Raw genomic sequence first — 26921 nt, 5'->3', positions numbered from 1 at the left:
CCGCCGTGACATTGCTGGAATATTGCTAAAAGCGGCGTAAAACCATACTCACTCACTCATTTGAAATGGTGAATAATATATATAAAAATCTTTATTCTAACAAATAAAACTGAATCGATTACCTTTTGGCATCTTGCCATATTAAAACTTGTTTGTTTTTCATTCATTAGTAGCCGTACTAATCTAGAGTTGAAACTTTGTTCCTCTTTATCCCGACTAAACATTTAGTAAATAAACTTATATAACATAAAAGACCTTTTCCATATTAAATGTTATGCATCGTTTGCCTTTGTGTCCCCAGATGTCCGGAATCGTTAAACTCCAGGGGCAGTGTTATTGCATAGGGTCCACGTTACATTTGTTTTACCTTGACTGTGGATGTGTTGCTCAGTGGTCTAACGTGAAACACACTCATGTGCAGAGTTATCTCCCATATCTGTTGGCATCCTCAGTTGTCCTTTACTCCAAATTGGAACGTAACGAAACATGACTTTGATTCTCCTCAACATTCTGTACAAGCATTGCTGCACCCCAAATGTCTTGCTCAAAAACTGATTTCGCCCTAGCATGCTTTCATGGCCAATAGGGGTAGTGGTGTAGATTGTCAAACTGAAGGCCTGGGTTTGATTTCCCACGTGGGTACAATGGTTGAAGCTCTGGGGCCCCCAGCCATGACATTACTGGAATATTGCTAATAGCAGCATTAAATTCACTCTCACTCACTCACTCACTCACTCACTCACTCACTCACTCACTCACTCATGGCTACTATGTGTCCAATGTTAGAACTATATACTCAAAAAAAGTAAAAAATCAAGATTTGTTCAATTTCATCAGTTTTAAGGGTGGTGTTCTCATGTGTTATCAGTGTTCAGGATTGTACATCTGGTCTTGGTGAAGTATGAATCTTTAAATCACAGTGTTTAATAGAGCAGCATTTACATGAAACATCAAAACTCTATTAGGCCTATTTGGCAACCTGTAATGTACACTGTTAGGTGCACTGAAATATGTGATTAAGATCTATGCTATACGAGAAGGGTTTTTTTCCTCCATAGGGGATCAAAAAGTTATGGCCCATGAAATCTTTGATAGTTAATATTGGCAATAGTGTATTGTGTGGAGCCCAGCACTGACTCTGTGACACAGCAAGTCTGGCTTTGTCAGCAGTTCATGGCTTGAGCTTGTTCACCAGATTGCTGATAATCTAGAATGATGATCTTTGGTCTGACAATTGCAACAATATCCTTGGAGCATGCTTTGATGTAATGCACCCCTGACATGCATGGCAGGGGGTTCATGAAATGACCCTCTCACATGAGTGAGTGAGCCAGTGAGTTTTTTTCACACCGTTTGACAGAAAAGATCAGATATTTGAACATCTGTTGTTGAAAGAGGTTTTATCAAGAAATCGTTTGAAGACAGTTAAGAATTATAAGATCATCTGTTTGTAGGCCTGTTGGATATTTATCGGAAAGCATTGTATTTATTAATCAAAAGCATTGTACTTATTTATCAAAATTATTCTATTTATTTATCAAAAGCATTGTACTTATCAATTTAATAGCATTGTATTTATAAATCAAAAGCATTGTATTTATTAATCAAAAGCATTGTATTTATTAATCAAAAGCATTGTATTTATAAATCAAAAGCATTGTATTTATATATCAAAAGCATTGTATATAGATTGTATCAAAAGCTATGTTTTTATTCATTTGAACACAGTGCTTATTTTTACTTTTTGTTATTTTGTTAAATTAAACAAAATAACAAAAATATTAAATGTCAAATAACAAGGCTTGATTATCTTACAAAACAGATTTCATTGGGTGTAACAATGACAAAATAGCAATGAATATTATATGAATGCATCACTGAAAACCTGAGATGACACCAGGTGTTTGTGAAAAGGGTGAGCATGTCCTGCCCTACCTGTAGTAGCCGCCAAGCAAAACATTTGCATAAAAAAGTATTATCATATAATGATTTTAGAGGATCTTAAATAGATTTAAATGATGAGCAGCATAATAGATAACACTATGAAAACATCAACTGTGCTAGTTGAACATGTTCAAATATGGTGATACTACAACCCCTTGTCAACTCAACATTTCAGAACCTTTAGAAAGTAAACATAGACAAGAGGAACATTCCTGCCACCAGAAGTACAAAATATATATGAACACTAGGTTGTGAGACCACCTTGCTTGATATATATATATATATATATATATATATATATATATATATATATATATATATATATATATATATATATATTATCAAGTGTTAGGTCACATGTTAGAAATGTCTTGCTGATTCAAACATTAAACCCCCAATAAATGTGACACATTGTAACTTCACACACCTGTGAGATATTTACAACTTGAATAGACATGTTACCAGTGTTTAATTGAAGGCTTGTCCGGCTTTGTACAAGTTGTGCTTTTTCGTGTCAATGTGGAGTGGACTAGAGGTGTCAGCCTATGTTACTGGTGTTTCCTGCTGACTAACAGGACCTCTTCTATGCCTAGTCAACCAGCCAAGCATTGAGATATGTGAAATCGCAGATAAGAATGGACCATGTTGTGACAGGGTAAACTTACGCACACTTCCAACCATGGTTTTTGAATGGCCGAATCAAACTAAATGTAAGATTAATCTCCTTGGGACTATAGAATATATTTTGTCGAAAGCTGAAAGGTGTGTTCGGCATACCTGTGTTGGATAAGTCCGAGAAGGCAGCTTGATTGCGATTGTGTAAAGCTTTGTGATTGTTGTGTGCGAGAAGCCTGCTTGAAGTGGATTCACAACGCTGTGTTTGTGTGGGGAGAGTTCTGTATTTTCATGAGGAGCACTGATTGTCCAATACACACAATAGAATGATATGTCACCCGCCACTCAGGAAGAGACATGGGCATGTCTGAAGGGGAATGATATTGACAAGTGTGTATTTCACCTGGTTTTTTGAGAGAGATTAGACCGAACTGTAGATCACATAGGATATTGTGCTGCCTGACCATCTACCATATTGGATATTACCTGTTGGGAGGGAAATATTTATTTCCAAACAAGGAAGAAAGAGGTGGAGATTGAACTCATTTGGATACACCTGCTTCTTTGGATAAGGATATACCTACCTCCTCTGTGGATATGTGTGCCAGTGTTTGAAACCCTCCCTTTTGTGGGACCCTACAAGTTGGTTCTCCAATAAAATGAAAATGACTTGGACTATCAAGGTGAGATGATATTTGGGAGTGATCTCTATCCTGAGCGACTGGAATCTGGAGGACTGGAGGCATCTGATTGTGTACCTTCTTACTGTATACATCTTACCAGTGGAACTGTAGTTTTCAAAATAGAAAGTTATATTATCATGTTTATGACAGAATAATGCATCAATGATCAGAATAGAAATAACAAATTAGGCACATGTTTGTAGAGACTTGTTTTACGCAGTCACCATTCCAAAGTTTTTCAAATGTTAGATAAATTTTATAGTTTGAGCATTCTTTTTTTTACCCTTGAGTCAGAAAAGAAAAAACCCTCAGTTGTACATCAGTATAGGAAGCAAAGTAATTCTTTGACATGTACTCTGCCCCCCACCCCCCTACCCCGTTTTGAAAAAAAGAAAAAAAATGTAAATAAATGAAAATTCTTTTTGGATTTGGATCACAAATCTATGCTCTGAGGGAACATAGGTAAACAGACTAAGAAAAGAGGCCACAGAATTACTATGAAACTTCTATGATTTAGTTTGATAATTCCAGGTTGTATGTACTTGTTGAAGCAAAACAAAACAGTCTGAAACTTGCAATGAATATGAAGGCTGGTTTTGCACACTATGCTGGTAATACTTCTATAGGGTCAGTAATGTGTCTCTATGCTTGTGAATGACGCTGCCTGTTATCATTGAACAGAGGCAATACAGACACGAAGGTATGACAGGCTTTGTTAAGTTGCAAGCAGTGGAAGAAGCAAGTATTAGCCTACCACAGACAAAGTTGGGTGTACTAACGGGCCATTATTCTGCTTATAACTCTACACAGCCCCTGACTCCTTTATGGCTGAACTGGGAATATGTCCTTTTCATTTCCTTGACTGTCACACCTTGTCCTAGATAGCGTCAAAAACTTCTTTGCCGTTCGTTTTTCTTTTCAATCTTTTGTACAGGGTGTTTACTACATATGATCATTTGGGTCAATAATTGGCGCTGGAGATATGTATTAAATGGAGCTCTGTAACTGGCTGTGTTGCACCTGGGGGGTACATGCAGTTAAAGTCATAGCAATTATCCTGTGTTTGAACCTGTGAAAATAGAAAGGATTTGATTAAGAAGTCATAAAAAGTTACATTTGATGTATAAACAAATGTAACAGTGCTAAGTTTTGGTCGGTAGGGGTAGCCAATAGGTATGTTTTTGTACGTCAACCTTAAACAATGGAATTACAACTTAAGAAAATATAAAATAGAATCTAATAAATATGTACAATCTGTTACAGTTACTCTTTGCATTTTGTAAAATAAGCACTTTTACTTATTTTATTAATAAATAGCACTTATATTACATCCATGCAGTAATGCACATATCTGTACCATACATCAAGATACATGGATACAAAATATGTTATTACAATTATATAGTTATAAAGAACATACATACATACATACATACATACATACATACATACATACATACATACATACATTACATACATACATACATACATACATACATACATACATACATACATACATACATACATACATACGTCAGGAATTATTACAATTACGTCACCATGACACATCTGCATAAGAAATAATTAAATATGCAGAAAACTCTATAATGAATCCTCTACCTCTATTATGTCATTGCCATTAGTACTGTATTTTTGCTGCAATCGCACTAAACTAATCTTTCGGATTTTCAACAGAAGTCCTCTTTACTGTCAACTATATAATAATAAGTTGTTCCCCTTATATCACCCATAGACTACAACTCGTGCGATATAGGTGTGAAATCCTCACAACGTCCTATGTACTGTTCTCCTCCAGCACTTAGTTGTAGTCACACTCCACTAGTAAATAGTTACTTACTTCTACTAGAGAAATAGTTTATTGACTCTTTATGATACATGAGTATAAGTGAGTGTTGGTGTTTCTTGCGACTCTTTCAAGATGGCGTCGTCTCCCCCTCCGTCCATACAGTGCTCGTACACCTGGACTTACCCAGATACATCAAGCACTCACATTAAACTTACGGACATACATTCAGATGTACTTGCCATTACTGTACAAGTAGGTTATAACATAAGATATTTAGTTGATATATATTTGAATATATACTTAATTGTGCAGGTAATCACTAACTCACTAATCTGCAAGTTCATCTACAACTACAACACAGTTGTGACACCAAATACATATAAGTGATTAATACTAACGACCTGATCTGTTTCTGTTGGGGTGGTCGGGTAGCCTAGTGGTTAAAGCGTTCACTCGTCACGCCGAAGCCCCGGGTTCAATTCCCGACATGGGTACAATGTGTGAAGTCCATTTCTGGTGTCCCCCGCCGTGATATTGCTGGAATATTGCTAAAAGCGGCATAAAACCATACTCACTCACTCACTCACTCTGTTTCTGTTTTCAAGAAGGAAACAAGTTCATCATAGTTTGGTATTTGTCAAATAAGAAGTAAACAAATAATTGTTTTCTTAAGTATGGGGATTGTTAGTTTATTCTGTGGTAGCAAGGTCAGCTGTATCTTCAAGGTCATAACAGTTTATCAATAACAGTCTGGTACATCAATGATTGCTAGCAATGATTTGTGGCACATGGTCCTATGCATCGTGCACAGGTTTGTTTGTTTGTTTAATGTTGCACTCAGCAATATTCCAGCTATATGACGATGGTCTCTAATTAATCGAGTATGGACCGGACAATCCAGTGATTGATATCATGAGCATCGATCCACACAATTGACATGCATCAATCAAGTCAGCGAGCCTGACCACTCGTTCCCGTAAGTCGCCTCTTACGACAAGCATAGTTGCTTTACGGCAAGCATGGGTTGCTGAAGACCTATTCTAATCTGGATCTTCATGGGTCTCATGCACAGGAAATATGAAACAATAAGTTATAACCAGTGCATATGTGTACACAAAATTATATATAAGTATATGCATCTGTTGTATAGGAAAGTTTATGTTGTATAGGTAATTTTTATATTGATTTGGTAATTTTTATTGTCTCTTATGTAAGACATGGGTTGCTGGCTCAAGTTCTGCCTGGAATCCCAAATGGAATAACTGACAAGGGATAGATACAGAATTTTGTTTTCACTGTTTCAGAGCAATCGTGTGACACTGAAGATGGATGTGTCACACACGGAGCACTCCCATGTCATCGGCAAGGGAGGCAACAACATCAAGAAGGTGATGCAGGATACCGGTTGTCACATCCACTTCCCTGATTCCAATAGAGGCAGCAGTGTCCAGGAGAAGAGCAATCAGGTATGTCGGTGTATGTAGAGAAGAGCAATCAGGTATGTCGGTGTATATAGAGAAGAGCAATCAGGTATGTCGGTGTATATAGAGAAGAGCAATCAGGTATGTCGATGTATATAGAGAAGAGCAATCAGGAATGTCGGTGTATATAGAGAAGAGCAGTCAGGTATGTCGGTGTATATAGAGAAGAGGAATTAGGTATGTTGTAGTATATAGAGAAGGACAATCAGGTATGTTGGTGTATATAGAGAAGAGCAATCAGGCATGTTGGTGTATAGAGAGAAGAGCAATCAGGTATGTCGGTGTATATAGAGAAGAGCAATCAGGTATGTTGGTGTATATAGAGAAGAGCAATCAGGTATGTTTGTGTATATAGAGAAGAGCAATCAGGAATGTTTGTGTATATAGAGAAGAGCAATCAGGTATGTTGGTGTATATGGAGAAGAGCAATCAGGTATGTCAGTGTTTATAGAGAAGAGCAATCAGGTATGTTGGTGTATATAGAGAAGAGCAATCAGGTATGTCGGTGTATATAGAGAAGAGGAATTAGGTATGTTGTAGTATATAGAGAAGAACAATCAGGTATGTTGGTGTATAGAGAGAAGAGCAATCAGGTATGTTGGTGTACAGAGAGAAGAGCAATCAGGAATGTTGGAATATATAGAGAAGAGCAATCAGGTATGTTGGTGTATATAGAGAAGAACAATCAGGTATGTTGGTGTATATTGAGAAGAGCAATCAGGTATGTTGGTGTATAGAGAGAAGAAGAATCAGGTATGTTGGTGTATATTGAGAAGAGCAATCAGGTATGTTGGTGTATATTGAGAAGAGCAATCAGGTATGTTGGTGTATATTGAGAAGAGCAATCAGGTATGTTGGTGTATATAGAGAAGAAGAATCAGGTATGTTGGTGTATATAGAGAAGAAGAATCAGGTATGTTGGTGTATATTGAGAAGAGCAATCAGGTATGTTGGTGTATATTGAGAAGAGCAATCAGGTACATCAGTTCATATAGAAAAGGCCAATTAGATTTGTTGGTGGATATAACCAGCTGACATTCAAGAGTCTCTTCCATTGGCCACATTGAAACAGAGATGTCATGCCGAAAAAACCCAAAGGAGTTTTATGAGGGGACAGGTCATAGGATGAGGGTTAAGAATGCTCAAGAGGGACATGGATAAACTGATAATGCAGTGGGTGGGGACGGATGGCATAATGTTAACCCCTCTTGTATTGACAGTAGGAGGCATTGCACAGGGGAGGAGTATTTGGGTTAGAGATATGAGTTTGTGTAATGGGTAGATGGTTGTGTTCTTCCCAGTATCACACAAGGTCAGAGAGATTTGTAGAAGTGACATGTCAGTGAGATGGGGTATGAATGTCTGAGCATTGTGCTATATGTGGAAAGTTAGTGTAAATACTGACTAGGGTATGCAGTCTGTCCCAAAAATCTTTGGGGCTGCAAGTCCGATTTTGGCCCGCATCATTTTCAGTCAATGTTAGTGTTATTATATGTGGACTAATATTTCTGAACTTACTGGACCAGACAGAATTTTACTAGACTCAGGCTTCAGGCAAGTGGATTAAGTTGCAGATTGGAGTATGTAGAGTAGAGCAACAGGGACAAGACTGATAATGGTTATTATTTGTGTGGAATATCATGCATTGACTATATCCAGTGGTTGAGGAGTGGTTGTCCTATATCAGCAGGCTGCCTCTGTGGTCTAGTGGCAGAGCGGTCACGCAGAGAGCAGAAGGCCGAGGCTCAATCCCCGGTCACGTCATACCGAAAGACATTGAAAGGTGGACTTGTTGTTACCCTGCCTGGTGCTCGGCATTAAGGGGCTAAAACAAGGACTGGTCGGCTCGGAGTCAGTATACTGTTGTCTTAGTGGGGTATTCATGCTAAACTGCTGCATGGTATCTTAGTGGGCTAGCGCTATAAAATCGGCACTAGTCCGGACTAGTACAAGCAGCCACAAGCACTCACGAGTTTGCACATCGTTATATACCTCAACTCACTTATAGCAGCAGTGTTTTATTCAGATATGCTGTACATGCTGGTAGTGAAGGTCCTCCACCTTGCCACTCCACAGAGGAGGCACTGTACAGAGGAATGTGCACCCACAATGGGGCTGTCTACTGGCCGGCAATGAGCCATAAACATGTTACAGAAAAATGACACGGGATAACTCCAGATCACAAATCGTTATTTCTTCAGACATGATAGAAAAATGTGAACAGCTCTGTAGTGTGTGTGAAAGTAAACAGGTTGTGAGTGTCGATAAGCAGTGGAGTTGATGCTGATAGGCCCCATCTTGATTACCTGCTATAAACATGGCATCTTTTCATCAGTATGCCTGCTTGTTCAACATGCAGGTTACACAAGGATTCCCAGGCTCTGATGGGGCTCTGCATTTATATGTATGTCCAGTAGTCATGGAAGGGAGGAAGCTTGTATCTAGCATACAATCAGTCTGATAGATTGAGATTGTGGATTGTGACTTGCAATTTGAGAGTCATGACTTGAATTTTTTTATAAAAAGTTGGAAGATTTCATTCTGTGCATTGTTCATTGGAACTATTTATGCATTATGCGTACAATACAGGAAACAGGTTTCATCAAGATAATCTACAAACTATGAACTATGAACCACTGACCTGACCATCATGAACACACATGCAACACAGGCTACAAAACAAGACTCATTTACCGTATTCGACGTAATAAGCGCCCAGGGCACTCTCAAAATTATAAAGAGGGGGCTCTTATTAGAATATTATTTTGGTGAAAAAAAACAGTTGAAAGATAAATTTCGTGGTTTATGCTAATAGCCTGAAATGTTGATGTACGACAGATATATTTTTTCAGAATTTAATTGCCCATAATTAAGGGTGCATTGATCAATCGGAAGGGGTGCTAATTGGGATTGTTCACTAGCCAAAATATTAGCATATATCGCCGTGGGCGCTTATTAGAACCGGGCGCTTATTACATCGAATAAGGTACTTATTCATGCACTGCCTCTGTGGTTGAGTGGATAGAGTGTCTGTCTGGAGAGTGGAAGATTGGTGGTTTGATCCCCGGCCACATCATACCAAAAGAAGTTAAAGCCCCATCTGCAGTAGGAACTACCGCACTCTAGTGGGCGGAGCTTATACGAGTGATCTGACAGGTCAATATGACGTCATGATAACACACACATTTCATTGGTTATTGCGTAAACGGGTGACGTCATGTAAACACCCACCTACGTGGATGTAAGTTTTAATGGTAATAAATATCTATCAAGCGATTCCAAGACTTTTCAACAAACGCGTAGGTCTTTGGTTTCAAAACCTACCTGCCATGTCGTCTTCACATCTTCATAAAATGATACCGTGGAATGTCCACGATATATCCAACGCAGTCCAACACAGAAATTATAGACATTCTTGTTCTGAGCTATTCTAGATATCCCAACGAATTAATACGTTTGTAGTGATGAATATGAACAGTGTAATTGAACAAATAAAAAACATAATATGTAGTCACGGCACCAATCGTTATCCTGTGGTGTACGGTATATCTGCAGTTTATAAATAGCATTTCTCACATATACACGGTAATCGGTGATTTCAACAGTGTTTTTCTTCGTTGTGTTCGTCTTGCCTTCATCTGGAATCTGGATGACAACGATCTGTAAAAAAACCTGGTGATGGTCAAAAATATTTTCACGTGATCAAAGTAGCTTTTTGTCGTTTCCGTGACAGTAGCAATGTATTTTGGCAAAGTCACACTTGTCCGATGAAGCTCTTCGTGCCGAAGTAACTCGATCCGTGAAACTTGGCGGGTCCCAGTGACCCAGATCCCTCTTGACTGGCATGCCAAGTGTCATTTGCATAAGGCCATCCATATTTTTTTAATGTGTTCCTCCCCTCAAGCCTAAACTAACCAGAGAGCGGCAGGAGGAGATAAGATATATATTACTTATAAAAAAATGTCTTTCAATAATTTTGTAAGTTATTTTATGACATAAAAAAAAAGGTTTAAACACTTGGTACTAGAATCTAGTCTATGAATTTGTTTATTATGTAGATCGATTCGCTTTGCTTCGGAAGCAAATTTTTAATAAACAACGGAACAAAGATAAAGTTGATCTGGTTCTTTTATAAAGTTGAGCTAGTAGTATTTCTTTTAATAGATCGGTGCGCAATTTTCCACAGCGGCAGCAAAATTAAGACACGAAAACATTATATTATTTCACGTCGCAATGGAAATAAGAATATTAAAATACGGACAGCCTCACAGACTTCGAAACGATGTTCAAATAAATATTAGTTCACATTAATTCTGTCATGTGCGAAAAAATGGATTTCAACATTATTTTCATCAAGCTTATTCAGGTCGCTGGCTCTCTTGTAAACTACTTCGGCATGAACACATGTTTTGTTGCGAAGCTCAAAGCAACAATGTTTCTCTCAGATACATTTTTTTCTCCATCCATGAAGAGCATCTGTCATAATGTGCCTCAACAACCTTCCTGGTCAGTTGAATTCAACAATGTTATACACACGGCCTCTTTCAAGGCTTCATCACAAGATTCCTTCCAAATACCCACCACGTGATCAGGGTTACGACCTTGGGATGAATTAATAAATTAATTTGCACTTTTAGAAAATATTTTTTTTCGTGAATAATATTATTCAAAAATATCCTGTACATGGTACTTTGCACTGCGGATTTCTTTTATTACTTTATAAAACTTTTTGTTTTCCTCTTTCTGACCTCGCGATCTCCTAGCAACCACGCCCCTCGAGTGCATCGAGTTGCTGCTTACAACGGACAAGAACTTTGCAATTTCGCTTGTCTTCAATATGAGCAACAAAACATTTTCATGTAAATCCTAATTTGACGAAGAGTTGTTCGAGATAATCAGGGAGCCTTTGGTCATTTCGATTGTGACATTGGTGACTTTATCGTGGAGAAAGTTCCAATTCAAGATGACTTCATTCCGATTCACAACTCGAATCGACAAGATGGTGCCTCTCTTCCCGCCCTTGCAAGTGCAACAGAAACTTTGACAATTTCAGTGCCGATTCTTGGGAGTAGTGAATCAGTGTCACAGCGAGATTTCATTGTGGAACCAGATGAAGCCGAATATGTATGTTCACACTTCTTTTGTCAACCATGCGTGACATGGCGCAGACAATCGCAGTTAGGCCTAGGGAATGGTGCGGCCACCATGTTGCAGAAATTCGTCGATTCGAACACATTGTTTCTGGACTGAGCTAAATAAACGAAGTGTTTGGAGAGATCGTAGATACTTGGACTTGAAGAAACGGAATTATACGTTGCAGCAAATGAAGGATTGGTGTGGACAAAACGGGAAAGGGATCCCAGATTGAAATTTAAAACTTGTGCGCGAAGTGTATCCAAATACCCCGAACAAAAATTACATGGGACAAGTGTGGATCTAATGATCAAACTCAGTTTTGTGTGTGAAAATTCTTTGAAAGAAAAGGAAATTCATAATTAAAGTTGTCTTGGAATATGTGTATTGGAGTTTTCGTTTATCGTAAGTACAATATTATCCGGATACGCCTTCTGTAGGCCAAAACATCAAGTATATTCAGTTACTTATTTACCAGTTGCTTATGTGCATTGTTATGTTGATACACGTAGCATATTCATCTATTGTAATCAAGCTGAGAAATATTGGCGCAACTTCTGGTGCTTCAAATTTGGCCCCTTCCTAAACACTAGTTGAAAAATCTCTGTAATAATATACGTTTTATGAATATAAACTGATTATTGTGTGGCACAAATCTAACTGTTGAATGCAAATGACCAAAACTAAAAAAATATCTGTAATTTTCGGATTGAACTGAAAGAATCGCGTCGTCAATTTCGTATTTAGGTATCGTTACTGTTACATTAACTGAAACTGATGTTCTGCTGCTGTTCTGCCGTAAAAAGTATACAACACAATGCACTTTGACCACAAATACATTGAATGTGTCACATGTACACATGACCACGTGCTTTGCTATTTATAGCGCAAACGTAAATAAGCTCCGCCCACTGTGATCGATGCAGACGCCAAACACGATCGATTCGATTTCTTAGGATAAAACTACAGAAAATTTATTGACTTATATCTTGATATGGAGCCATTTGTTATATCCATGGTATGTCATTCAAGTTGATACGAAGTTTGACGGTCAATGGTGATCTTGTTCCCGTATGGTTTTCAAAAAACGTCTCCCGACAGTCGGTTGTGTTTACATTGTCAGTCATTGTTCGAAACTGAAACACCGCCACCTTGCGGGCTATTTATAGTCAGGGTGGGGCTTTAAAAGATGGTACTTGTTGTTACCCTGTCCGGCGCTCGGCATTAAGGGGACTGGTTGGCTCGGATTCAGTTTACTGTTACTGAGTGGGGTGTTCTTGTTGAATTGCGGCATGGTATCTCAGTGTGCTAGCATTATAAATCAGCATCAATCCGGACTAGTACAAGCATACACACACACGTGCATGCACGTCGCTATATAAGTGCAATAATCTTGGCGTGACGTTAATCCCCATTCACCTCACCTCACCTCACCTCACCTCACCTCACCTTCGTCAAGATAATTGGACTGGACATTTGGGGAGACAAAATGACAGAAGGACCTTTATGTTGGAGTTTAATCTGATGGAGATTAATGATAAAATGTAACATATTCATCTACAGTAACCAGTTTGAGGGCAAGTAGCTGATGTGAAAGATAAATTTGAAAAATTGAAGAACGAATACCCTGATAGATTATGTTCATTCTAAGCATTAGGTCATCGTTTATGTCTCATTTCTCGTTACTAGTTGTCTGTCAGCACATTATAGCTTTGTATCACGTTTTACCTCACAACAATCTCTAATCATATGTATGTTAACATGGAATTTTAATTTGTTAATGTTATATATGCCAAGTTAAACAAAGTTATGTCTTTGGGCTGATTTTGCTGAAATAAAATAAAAAAAGACTTGCTGAATTTCTTGTCACTGAGTGTGTGGGACGTTACTCGTATATCAATGACTGGTTTGTTGTCTGATCCAGACTTCATTATTTTCTGTATATGTTTACATTATATAAAAATCATATGGCTGGAACATTGCATTATGGTGCATTATACAAGCAAACAAAATCTTTTGCAGGTAAAAATATATATGTTTATATTGGGCATACTGTAGGAAGCATCAGTATTTCTTTCAGAAATTGTATGTGTAATCTTTAAGTGGGTTATTCTTTATAACAGGTCCATATACTTAAATAAATATCAGGAATAGTGGGGTAGCCGAGTGGTTAAAGTGATTGCACTTCTTTCCGAAGAACCAGGTTTGGTTTATATGACTGGAATAGTGCTAAAAGCAGCATGTAGAATTTACAGCAAATATCAGCTTTTTTGCTGGTATGTATGCCTTTCTGGTGTTTTTAGCTCAGATACAAATATAATCTGTCTGTAGCTGGTATGTGTACAATGGTCAAATTATGCATGCAAATAATGCCTGCGCATGTGAGGTGAGCTGGGTTTAACATTGCATTCAAGATTTTACTTATGTAGCAACATGCGTGCGAGTGTGTGTGCTTGTAATAATGCCAGTTTTAGTTAGGTATGTTATATTTATATATATATGTGTGCAGGTACATATATACCAATGTTACAGTGTTGTATATCTATGTTTCAGGTGTCCATAGCAGGTCAGCCTGGAGGTGTAGAATCAGCGCGTGCCCAGATAAGGGTAAGTAACGAGCTAGTGATGGACTTGTATATATTAACCCGCAAGCTGCCATTTGAAAAGAGCAGATTAAACCTTTCACGACAAATGATTGTAAATAATTTATGCTAACACCTTTGCCTCTACATACATATTGTAGTATGGTGAATGTCAGTATGTTAAACATAGACACAACCCACGAAGCTTTTGATAGGAAACATCAATTTAATATTCAGAACAGGCCTTTATTTCAAGCATATTCAAGAAGAAATGTATTTTGTTAAAAAAAAACAGTCTCCCCCCAGAATATCAAATGGTTATTCCTTTAGTGGACTGGGTTCTGTCTGTCTTAACTAGCTGTAGCTACTGACTGAAGGCAAAACACAGGGGGTTATCCTTGCTTTGGTGTATTAAACATTGCTATTTAACAGTTTTATTGCTAAGGCCCTTGAAATGGGTTGGTACATTGTGGCTTTCCAGTTGAGTTACAAGGCAATGTGGGCACTTGTATACTGACACCTTGTATGGCCAATTGCCATCTACTCAGGGACTATTTCTTCAGGTTTAAATTTAGATATGTAATGGATTTATATGACCTGCTTGTTTAAATACTTTGTTGAAGACAGAGGAGATGAGTATAAACATGTCCTTGTGTCTCGATGATTTCTTAGGTAGTTTCACACACAGCTCAGTTGAAGTTAGGTGTCAGGCAACAAACAAACAACACTTACTTCTTTGTACAAATTGTGTGATTGGCTGGTGCTAGTGGTAGGGCTGGTGCTTGTGGTAGGGCTGGTGCTAGTGGTAGGGCTGGTGCTAGTGGTAGGGCTGGTGCTAGTGGTAGGGCTGGTGCTAGTGGTAGGGCTGGTGCTAGTGGTAGGGCTGGTGCTAGTGGTAGGGCTGGTGCTTGTGTTAGGGCTGGTGCTAGTGGTAGGGCTGGTGCTAGTGTTAGGGCTGGTGCTTGTGGTAGGGCTGGTGCTAGTGGTAGGGCTGGTGCTTGTGGTAGGGCTGGTGCTTGTGGTAGGGCTGGTGCTAGTGGTAGGGCTGGTGCTAGTGGTAGGGCTGGTGCTAGTGGTAGGGCTGGTGCTAGTGGTAGGGCTGGTGCTAGTGGTAGGGCTGGTGCTTGTGGTAGGGTTGGTGCTAGTGGTAGGGTTGGTGCTTGTAGTAGGGCTGGTGCTAGTGGTAGGGCTGATGCTGGTGCTAAAGCTTGAGTTAGTGGTAGGGCTGATGCTAGTGGTAGGGCTGATGCTAGTGGTAGGGCTGGTGCTAGTGGTAGAGCTGGTGCTTGTGGTAGGGTTGGTGCTAGTGGTAGGGTTGGTGCTAGTGGTAGGGCTGGTGCTAGTGGTAGGGCTGGTGCTAGTGGTAGGGCTGATGATGGTGCTAAAGCTTGAGTTAGTGGTAGGGCTGATGCTAGTGGTAGGGCTGATGCTAGTGGTAGGGCTGGTGCTAGTGGTAGGGCTGGTGCTTGTGGTAGGGTTGGTGCTAGTGGTAGGGTTGGTGCTTGTAGTAGGGCTGTGCTAGTGGTAGGGCTGGTGCTAGTGGTAGGGCTGGTGCTAGTGGTAGGGCTGGTGCTAGTGGTAGGGCAGGTGCTAGTGGTAGGGCTGGTGCTGGTGGTAGGGCTGGTGCTAGTGGTAGGGCTGATGCTGGTGCTAGTGGTAGGGCTGGTGCTAGTGGTAGGGCTGATGCTGGTGGTAGGGCTGGTGCTAGTGGTAGGGCTGATGCTGATGCTAGTGGTAGGGCTGGTGCTAGTGGTAGGGCTGATGCTGGTGCTAGTGGTAGGGCTGGTGCTAGTGGTAGGGCTGATGCTGGTGCTAGTGGTAGGGCTGATGCTGGTGGTAGGGCTGGTGCTAGTGGTAGGGCTGATGCTGGTGCTAGTGGTAGGGCTGGTGCTAGTGGTAGGGCTGATGCTGGTGCTAGTGGTAGGGCTGATGCTGGTGCTAGTGGTAGGGCTGGTGCTAGTGGTAGGGCTGGTGCTTGTGGTAGGGTGGTAGGGCAGGTGCTAGTGGTAGGGCTGGTGCTTGTGGTAGGGCTAGTGGTAGGGTGGTAGGGCAGGTGCTAGTGGTAGGGCTGGTGCTTGTGGTAGGGCTGGTGCTGGTGGTAGGGCTGGTGCTAGTGGTAGGGCTGATGCTGGTGCTAGTGGTAGGGCTGGTGCTAGTGGTAGGGCTGATGCTAGTGGTAGGGCTGGTGCTGGTGCTAGTGGTAGGGCTGGTGCTTGTGGTAGGGCTGGTGCTTGTGGTAGGGCTGGTGCTAGTGGTAGGGCTGGTGCTTTTAGTAGGGCTGGTGCTAGTGGTAGGGCTTGATATTATTACCCTTTTCAAAAATGCTGAGTTTTGATTGATCCTTTCATATCATATTTCTCACTGATTTGCCTTTTTTGCATATAATCGAGCATACAGTTGAGTTGTTTGCATATACTGACTGGAAATACAAATGTTTTGACAGCATGCTAGCTTTCAAAACAGCTATATTGTCAGCATGCTAGCTTTCAAAAAAGCTATATTGTCAGCATGCTAGCTTTCAAAAAAGCTAAATTGTCAGCATACTAGCTTTCAACAGCTAAATTGTCAGCATACTAGCTTTCAGTTCAGCTAAATTTTCAGCATACTTGCATCCAACACCTCTTAATTGTCATCATATGTTAAAAGATTGTGCATGTTGTTACCTGGCCTGGCACACAACAGTAAAGGGAAGAAAACCAAGGACTGGTGGTCAGCTCGGAATCAGTGTATTCTGAGTATCCATGTTAAACTGCAGTAAGGTATCTCAGTGAGCTAGCATTATAATAGTGGCAAAAGTCTGGACTTATTTACAGCTACAGCATGGGCATACTCATACTCTCAGTTGATGTTATCACAGAATTCAAATCTTTCATGATAGTCAGATAATTCTTTTTTGGTTTTTGAACTTTGATATATATAAAACACCCATAGGGTTAACCAAATATCATTATAATTGGACCACTTTCAAAATTCTGACAGACATTGCACTTGGGAGCTGCTAATAGCCGTATACACTCAAGTGTTTTTGTACACAGCCGCTCAAGAAGTGTATAATGATTTGGATTTTCCCCAAAAACATCAAAGTTGATAAAACTTGGAGTTGATCACGTGGAGCACTGCATGATTTCCAACTGGCCAATTTGTCATGTCTGGTTGCCAGTGTTCCTGCTGCTCCTGACAATTGCTTGTGACAACATCAGTATGTGTGTGTTGAGGGAAGGGTGGGGGGACCTGCCTTGTCAGCCCCAAGTAGAACCAGGGTAAATCGGCATGGGCTTATTGCTGTAATTAACAGTATGGCTGCTTGAGACTATAGGTACGAGCTTAGTCTGTCTACCAAACCCCAGAGAATATATTAAAAAAGGAGTCCAACTCAAGTCTAGAATGATTTGGCAAGTCTAGATTGCCTCAGCTCTAGGACTGAAATGAAGGATTGTTGAGGGCTCATTGTGTATTGTATTTTATATGTAGTGGATATAGATTGTTTAATAAGAGAACTTTATTGCTGGGACTTAATGCCAGTCTAGTATGAGGCATTACCAGCAAATATGTTTGGATGACATTGACAAGTGGATGAAGGACAATAACATATAGTCAATCTTTTGTAAGTACATCAGGCATTTATTTGCAGCATTTACATTAAAAGAAACATGTTTATGGTTGTATGTTAATCATTGTCAGATGTTATGGAGTCAAAAGTGTTGGTTGCATATGATTATGTCGGATTAACGAGTATGTCGGATAAAGGAAATTAGGTAGTATATACGGTTGTGATCGAAAATTGGACAACTACACGATAGATAACGACATGAAACGTTGAAAAATGAAAAATGAAATATTCATATCGTCAGCGGAATATGTTTTCTAATCATGCAACCACTAAAGTTTAACCACTACAGCCGTTTAAATATTCAGCTACTCGCCGACTCGTCTCGCATCAAAACACGGGGCTGTGTACTCACGGGCAGATGACCACGGAGTACGCTGATCACCGTGTCGGATTAAAGAGACTGATTAATGAGTGATTTCAGCAATTCGATGCAAATTAAGTGTGTCGGAGTCAGAGTGCGACTGTCGGATTAAAGGGTCTAAATAGAACTGATTAAATCTCATCATTTGTGTCGAATAAACGAGTGTCAGATTAACGAGACTTGACTGTATTGTCCTTTGTTAGCAGTAAATTCAATATGTTGCTAAAAGGTCAGAATGAATCTTTGGTTTGTTGGTGGCATGGGTGGCCCAGTTATCTAAGGCGCCCCAATTCGCTGTGCAGAGTTGTGTCCCTTGGGCACGCCAGAAACCTATAATTGTGTATTTTCGAATCTCAGTTCACCCCGATTATTTTTCAAGGTTTGTCAGCGCCATACCTGTGCTTGTGGGTTTCACCGAAGTGGTAAACATTTGAGAGCTGCATCACTTCGGGCTCTCCATCCTCATTAAGCTGACATGCCATGATATAACTGGAATACTGTTAAAAGTGGCGTTACACCCAACTCATTCACTCACTTTTGCTTGTTTGTTGTGAGTAAGGGCTGTTATAGTACATTTATAACTGCCAGTAAATGACTGATGATTTGCGTCACTGGATCTAACGCTGGGGTATGTTTGCATTGGGACATTTTTTTCTGTAAAACAAACATATAGTATAATATTAGAAGTTTGATTTATATATGAATGATAACCGATTCATAAATACTTACTGCAGTTTGGTCCAGAACCAGTTGCAGTAAAACACTGTTCACTCACTTGATCACATGTACATGGTCATATTGGCTACAAGCTTGCTTCAGAGGCGACTAACGGGATCGGGTGGATCTGGCTCGCTGTCATCGTATCCCAACTGCGTAGATGGATGCTCATGATGTCAATCACTGGATAATCTGGTCCAGACTCGATTATTTACAGACCACCGTCATATAGCTTGAATATTGCTGAGTGCGGCATTAAACAACAAACAAACATCAGACAACATGGCCATTATATCTATAATCACTATTGACGTAGAGTATGATGTACATTGCTGCTGAGAAACAAGCAGAACACGAAGGAAAGAAAGAAAGAAAAGATAAACACACTTTTTTTTAAGGCTCCTTGCAATCAAGAAAGAATATAAAGAACAACTAGCCCCCCATCTGGAGCCTCACAGCAAGTAGGGGGATTCCCCTCAGTTTAGGTCTGGGGATTGCCCCTTTCTCTCACCCATGTTGACCCAGTAGCAACTTGATAGGCTGTAACTACTCTGGCTTACATTTCTACATTTCTACTGATTGTTTCATGTTCTAAGTCAAAGCCATTTTTGATTAGGATTTAATCCAGTATTTTCTTCTTCCATTAGGTTCTCAATACCTCTTTACCAACAGCTGAACTATGTTGCGTTCATTCTTTTTTCGTCATTGGTTATTGGATACAATGTATTAAATAAATCACCTTCATAGAGTCAGGTTCAGTCATTTAATGGCTTCATTTACTGTGCTCTGATGATATGGTGGCCTGATAAAATACTGTTTATGTGCTCCCGGAAATAATTTCTGTTAAATCTGTATTTTAATGGATTCTAAAAGCTCTTGCTGATCTGAGATAGTGTAATTTGGATATCTTCCATGTGGAAGTTGTCATAGCCTTTTTCTGTCAGACTTACACAAGCATCCCTTGTCAGCGTGAATGCCAGGGCTAATACAATTAGACATGAGACAAGAATGAAGTTTGTGGTGGCATTTTGTCTGTGCCATCATCACCCATCACCATTGAACAACGCTTGCACAGTAGTAGATATGATGGAGTTCTATGACACCCCCACCTGGGCCAGGCCCAGGCCCTGAGAATGCTTCTATGGGGATCTTAAGTAATTGCGAATGATGTGATGACGATCAAAAAGAGTAATCAAAGCCACTGGTGACACAGAGGCTAGCTATGAACTATGAACCACTGACCTGACCGTCCTGAACACACATGCTACACAGGCTACACAACAAGACTCATTTACTTGGTCATGCACTGTGTCTGTGGTTGAGTGGATAGAGTGTCTGTCTGGACAGCGGAAGGTCGGTGGTTTGATCCACGGCTGCATCATACCAGCCGATGTAAAAAGATGGTACTTGTTGTTATCATGCCTGGCGCTAGGCATAGGGGATACGACAAGGACTGATTGGTGCTGAGTCAGTACAGTTAGTCTGAGTAGGGTATCTCTGTTAAACTTTGGCATTTATATCTCAGTAGGCTATAAAACTGACTAGGACAATAATCTTGAACACAATGTTGAATCCCATTTCACCTCCCTCATTCCTTGGAGAATGTTGTATTTTTAGAGTCATACATATGTAGGTATTGTCACAGTCCTTGTGGGGATTCCTGGTTAGATTTGACCCCTAGCAAACTATGCTGGTCACAAGAGGCGACCAAATGAATCAGATGATCAGAATGACATGGATCCTTACTCATATCCCATCACTGGCTTGTCTGATCTTGTTTTTTGACAGGCAAGTGTCATATAGCATCAGTTAGCCTTGTGTGTGACCAACCATGCATATAATGTCATCCACATTTGCATGTCATCGTATATCAGTTGTCATTGTATATCAATAGATCGATGCTCACGATGTCAATCACTGGATTGTCTGGTCCAGACACAATTATTTACAGACCGCCATCACTTAGCTGTAATATTGCTGAGTGCGATGTTAAACAACAAACAAAGTGCACATGCTGGATCGTTGTTGATGCCATTTTTGTGTTGATGATGAACGTCTTGTTTGTCACAGGAGTTGCTGCCACTAGTGTTTATGTTTGAGCTGCCGGTGTCGGGGATGCTGCACCCACTGCCAGACGCCTCCTCCCCTGCCATCCAGTCTCTCCAACAAACCTACAATGTACAGGTCAGCCTCAAACAACGCCCCCGCATGTACGTCACCACCGTCATCGTCAGGGGCTCTGTCAACAATGCCAAGGCTGTCAAGGATGCCACAGCTAAACTGATGGAACAGCTGACTGGATGCGTGAGTAGATTCACTGAAGTTTCAATGTTGTTTGTGCAGGTGATGGTTGTTGGTGGGTTTTTTGGCTCATCGATACCAACTGTTGGGTCATTTGCAGGTCCGTTGTTGCGCCATCGAAGGTGTCCTCGCCTTGATTTGTTGGAATAGTGCTAATAGCTGTATAGAATCATACTCAGTCTGATTGGGTGTACAAGATGTTTTAAGGTCCTTCACGCACTGTACCTATGTGGGTGTCAAACCCGGGCTTTTGGCATGACAAGCATTTGCTTTAAGCACAAGGCCCCCCCCCCCCCCCATTAAGGAAAGAAAATTGGAGAGTCTAAGATCATAGAAATATATATATGGTTTTTTTAAGAATTATCCTAATCGGCGAAGGCATGTTTTGATCTGTAATTGTATAAATACACATGGCATCCAGTTGATTAGCTTGAGATAAGGGCTAAGAGCAACAGCAGCTCCTGGGCGAGCTGCTTGGAGATAAGTCTCATCTCCTGTTCCTCTGTGAAGCATGGAGGGTGTAATGTGTCCATACTTTGGTGATAATGGAGTTTCTATTTCAAGAATAACATTCCATCAGAGGTAAAGTTGAAGTTAAATTAATCAATCTCTGAGGCTTAAAATCCTATTAAATGTGCGTGCAGAAAGATGTCATTAAAAATTTCATCCTCAAAAACTCATAATAGCGGCTTTGTTTGAAAGATTTACATCTGTTACAAATCAGATTGACTGCCGCCGCTCTTGGGTTCGTGTATTTATAGGCTGTTTTCAAAATGCCATGGTGCAGACACTTTTATTCCTGAAATTCTGTCATGCTCTTATTATTATGAGAGATATCTCTTAAATATGTTAAACACTTTTTTGTAACGTCATAAAAATGACAAACACCAGCACTTAAATTGATGTTTTTGATAAAAGTAAGTATTCTTTACATGGTATGTATGCAGTAAAAGAAAGAGATAATTGTGCTGTGTGTATGTTTTTGTCCATGAGAGAGAAATCCAGTTATGTTTAGTCTGTTGGTGGTCTTGATGTTTTTGTTTGAGTTAGCAGTTCAATTTATTTCCAGAAGATAAATGTTTATATGTATAATTTATGCTATGAATCTCAATTTTCCACGTCCAAAGTGAAAGCCATACTTCAGATCAGTACTTGGATGTGTTTATAAAATGCTAACAAATCAGTCTCAAAACAGTCTTTTGGGGGGTTAATGTCTGTCATTATGATAATGCATTTACATCAAGTTAATGTAGAAATATGATATATTATTATATTGTGTTTTCAATATCCATGTAAAAGTATCACACCTCACATCTTAACTGTTTATGATGTTTTATGATGTTTTCTGGTTTAAACAGTGTAAACTGAATGCAACAAATTGTTCATTTACATTTCTAAATATTTGTTTAACCCCGACTAGAATAAGTCTTAGAAACTCGAATGTTTGTCCTAAGAGATGACAGTGGGATCGGGTGACTCAGTGAATAGATCCACACAGCTCAATTGCATTGTAAGAGACGACTACATGGGATTGTGTGACTCAGTGAATAGATCCACACAACTCGATTGCATTGTAAGAGACGACCACATGGGATTGTGTGACTCAGTGAATAGATCCACACAACGCGATTGCATTCTAAGAGACGACCACATGGGATCGTGTGACTCAGTGAATAGATCCACACAACTCAATTGCATTGTAATAGACGACCACATGGGATCGTGTGACTCAGCGAATAGATCCACACAGCTCGATTTCATTGTAATAGACGACCACATGGAATCGTGTTACTCAGCGACTTGGTTAAATGCATGCTTATGATATCAACCACTGGTTTGTCAGGCCTGCTCTCAATTATTATAAGGCCACAATGATATGGCTGTAATATTGCAGGTTATGGCGTAAAAAGACCAAATGTTTGTTTCAGGATTGTGTTATGTGTCTATTGGTCTGCTTCTGATTGTGTGTTTACGTGTCCAGAACACCCTGGCAGTCAGCATGCAGCTGGAGATTGCCCAGCAGCACCACCTGTTCATCATCGGCCGCGCAGGTGTCAACATAAAGCAGATCATGCAGCGGACAGGGGCCAGTATACACTTCCCTGATCCCAACACCGCCACGCCACAACGAAAAGGAACAGTCTACATTACTGGAAGTATTGAAAGTGTGTTCTTAGCTCGACAACAACTCATCGTAAGTTCAATTAATCTTTTCGCTAAATAAATGTGTAATGAAATAAATGTTAGAAATCAGTAATTAAAAGTAAAATCATAAAGTGCTAAAGTCAACATGTGATCTCAAATTGATAACCATCAGAATTTGGGTGCTATTTTGTAAAACCGGTGATTGGTTCGTCAGGCAGAAGGTCCTTCATCATGATGTTTATGATAAATGCTGACCAGGATTGGTGGACAGTTGGGTACAGTGTGTGACTTTGCTGATTGTGTATCACTGTACCCCAATGGTGTGGATTGTTATCACTCATGCCATCCTCAAGTACATGTGAGATCGGGCTGGGAAGGGTAGCTCGGGCACTCAGGTTGGGTGGGTACTGAGTAGGACCCAGGTACCCACAGGACTACCCGGACCTGTGGTTAGTCATGTAAAATATTGTTTAATGACAAAAACATCTAGAACTCCATAGTGACACTGCACGCATTCCTTCTGAATTTCAAATGTTTGAATAAGGATAAAGCTTCAGTTAACTTAAGTGTATGCATGGCAAGATCTTTTTATATGTGTATCTAAATACATTTTGCCAGGGCTACAATCAAACTATTCCCAATCGGACATTTTGTACCCATCACTTCAAAGCTACTGTGGGTACCTGGGAAGGGTAGGGCAATAGGGAGTTGGGTACCCGAGTAGTAAATTTGGACTTGTCCCAGCCCTAGTGTGAGATGGTGACTGTATTGTCGTACCCTACTCCCCCTATCTGCCGTTGTCTGTCTATATTGTTACAAAAGATGTAATTCATTGTTATGAATCTCTCTGAGGTTTGATATCTTTTTGCTTTCAGGGTTGTCTCCCCTTAGTTCTAATGTTCGATGTCAAAGAAGACATAGATTTGGAACAAGGTATGTACATGTATATATGTATCATTTGCATCAAGTCGATATCAAGACATCATTTATCAACAAAAATAAACAGCCAAATAGAATGCCCCAAATTGTCTAGCATGGTTATGTGGCCTTATGGTAAAGTGATGGTGCTTTAGTGAGTGAGTGAGTGAGTGAGTGAGTGAGTGATTGAGCAAGTATGGTTTTACGCCGCTTTTAGCAATATTCCAGCAATATCACAACGGGGGACACCAGAAATGGGCTTCACACATTGTACCCGTGTTGGGAATCGAAACCCAGGTCTTCGGCATGACTAGTGAACACTTTGACCACTAGGTTACCCGAATGCCCCTGTGGTGCTTTAAACACAGAATCATGGCGCAGCTTGTTTTAGAGGTCAGAAAGGTTGGGGCTCAATATATTTATCAGAGGCTATTTCCCACCAGCAATATCCTGGGGAGCTCCAGTGATTGGTTGATAGTCACTTGATGTGAAGCACTGGAGAAGAGCAGCAAGGAAGTTATATATGCCATTATATTCAGTTTCAGTGGCACATCTTAAAAGCCAGGTTATCCATGTTAGAATGGGTCACCAGTACTGCATGGCTTGTCTCAATAGTTATCTGAATTGGATCAGGTGATCTCTCTCAGTGACGGGGCGTTCGGGTAGCCTAGTGGTTAAAGTGTTCTCTCATCATGCTGAAGACCCAGGTTCGATTCCCAATATGGGTACAATGTGTGAAGCCCATAACTGGTGTCCCCCGCCGTGATATTGCTGGAATATTGTTAAAAGCGGCGTAAAACCATACTCACTCACTCACTCACTCTCTCAGTGACTTTGTTGATTGTATTCTGATAGCTACTTTGCTAATAATATCAACCACTGGTTTGTCTGCTCAGACTCAATTATTTCCAGGGTACAGATATATCTTGGACATCCAGCATTTTTAAAAAGGAGGGCTCAAAAATATCAAAATCTTCTCTCTGTCAATTTTACTGCCTACAACATACTACATTTGGTTTCAAATGGGTTGGGGGGCATGGGTGGCCCAGTCGTCTAAGGCGCCGCGATTCGCTGTGAAGAGTTGCGTCCCTTGGGCATGCCAGAAACCTATGATTGTGGGTTCGAATCCCGGTTCGTCCCGATTATGTTTCTTGGTTTGTCAGCACCATACCCGTGCCCATCACCGAAGTGGTCAACGTCTGAGACCTGCATCACTTTGGGCTTTCCTCCCTCGTTAAGCTGACACGCCGCAATGTAACTGGAATACTGTTAAAAGCGGAGTTAAACCAAACTCACTCACTCACTTAAATGGGGTGTTTGGACCCTCTCTAAATTCGCCTATGTGCAGTGTAACTTAACAAATAAAATAAGCTGGGCTAAACTGAAATGACGCAATTTTGTTTGTATTGTTGCCCAATTCCTGAAAGAGAGAGGGCCATGTGTCAGAGCTTATACCTTTAAGATCCCTTGATGCTGCCTATGTGTATGTGTGTACATGCAAATCATGACTTGGTGCTCATGGCTGTTTATTGAAAAAGCAAACATGTAGATATAAATCAGTCAACAATGCACTTTTGTTGGTATGAGGAACCTTCTGTGAACCCTACTGGAGTTTGCGGGTAATACAGACCCTGGTACCATGCAAACCATAAATGCTTCCCACTGAGGACAACCTTGATGGCTGTGTCATCATGACCAGCTGCATGCATTGTTGTTCATGTAATCCACTGGGATATGCCTGGCCCAGGGCAGAATAGGTCCCCAGTATCCAAACTTGTCCAGGGATTTGTCTAGGATTCTAACTGCCCTTGGCTGACAAACTGGGAAAACTCATTATTTTTAAAATCTTTTTCTCAAATTAAGACATGTTTTAATAATGCATTCAAAGCAGAAGTGTAAAAGTAATCCTTCACGATCCTCCTTAATGGTCCTGTTATAAGTGAAGTACAAGTCAGCACTACAATGCCATAACATTAGGTATAACTATGACGACATGAATTGGGAAATTTGTAATTTACTAACAGTGACTTGGGGCCAAGTACCAGCCTCTGAACTGGTCTAGATAAATCCCTGTTGTCATAAAGAGGTCTAGAATGAGGATCAGGTGGTCATGATGGGTGACAAACCTGGCAGATACCCCGATGTTGTGGGTGTTGCTGTCGACCACTACTTTGCCCTGATTACTTACAGGCCACCTAAAAACAGCTTGAGTATTGCTGCCTGTGGCGTAAAACAACATTCACGCCATCACTCCTGCTGTCAGCTGTAGTTTGTTCTTTGGAAATCATTTCAAATCAGTAATAAGGAATTTCTTTTATTGGAATACTGAGAAAAATAATCACCCATGCCATATGAACTGATAGCAGTATTTGGGGTCTTAATATCAGTGCATAAAATCATACCAGATTGTCGCAGAATTTCACATGGCATAATTAATCTTAGTTCATGGTTGCTGCATGTGTTTTCATGGTAAAATGTCTTGACAAGTATTGCCACTTTCTTGTACTTGGAGTTAAAAAACTCTTCTACATGAACATCTACTTTTTAAATTGATTAATTAATACATGTTGATTATATTTTCACAGATAAGTTCTTATTTCCTGTTTTCGTAGAGAGAGTCATGC

At 40.2% G+C, this 26921-nt stretch overlaps 1 protein-coding gene across 2 annotated transcripts in view; it reads left to right on the top strand.

Moving 5' to 3' along the window:
- LOC139468439 (protein bicaudal C homolog 1-B-like) overlaps positions 1-26921 on the top strand; it is a 137732-nt gene that overhangs the window by 72554 nt on the left and 38257 nt on the right. Inside the window, exons 1-6 of one of the 2 annotated variants that reach the window (XM_071250403.1) lie at positions 2893-3242; positions 6354-6515; positions 14217-14270; positions 21004-21237; positions 23216-23428; positions 24255-24312. In XM_071250403.1, the coding sequence (XP_071106504.1) occupies positions 3219-3242; positions 6354-6515; positions 14217-14270; positions 21004-21237; positions 23216-23428; positions 24255-24312 (745 nt within the window). In that variant the 5' untranslated portion in view covers positions 2893-3218. Of the gene's footprint in view, positions 1-2892; positions 3243-6353; positions 6516-14216; positions 14271-21003; positions 21238-23215; positions 23429-24254; positions 24313-26921 lie in introns of those variants that run through there. The other variant, XM_071250402.1, reaches the window with a different exon arrangement.

Source organism: Haliotis cracherodii, unplaced genomic scaffold (assembly GCF_022045235.1).
Source record: "Haliotis cracherodii isolate W230 unplaced genomic scaffold, xgHalCrac1.p SCAF_2, whole genome shotgun sequence".
Lineage (NCBI taxonomy): Eukaryota > Metazoa > Mollusca > Gastropoda > Lepetellida > Haliotidae > Haliotis > Haliotis cracherodii.
This window is presented reverse-complemented; position numbering and strand designations above follow the sequence as displayed.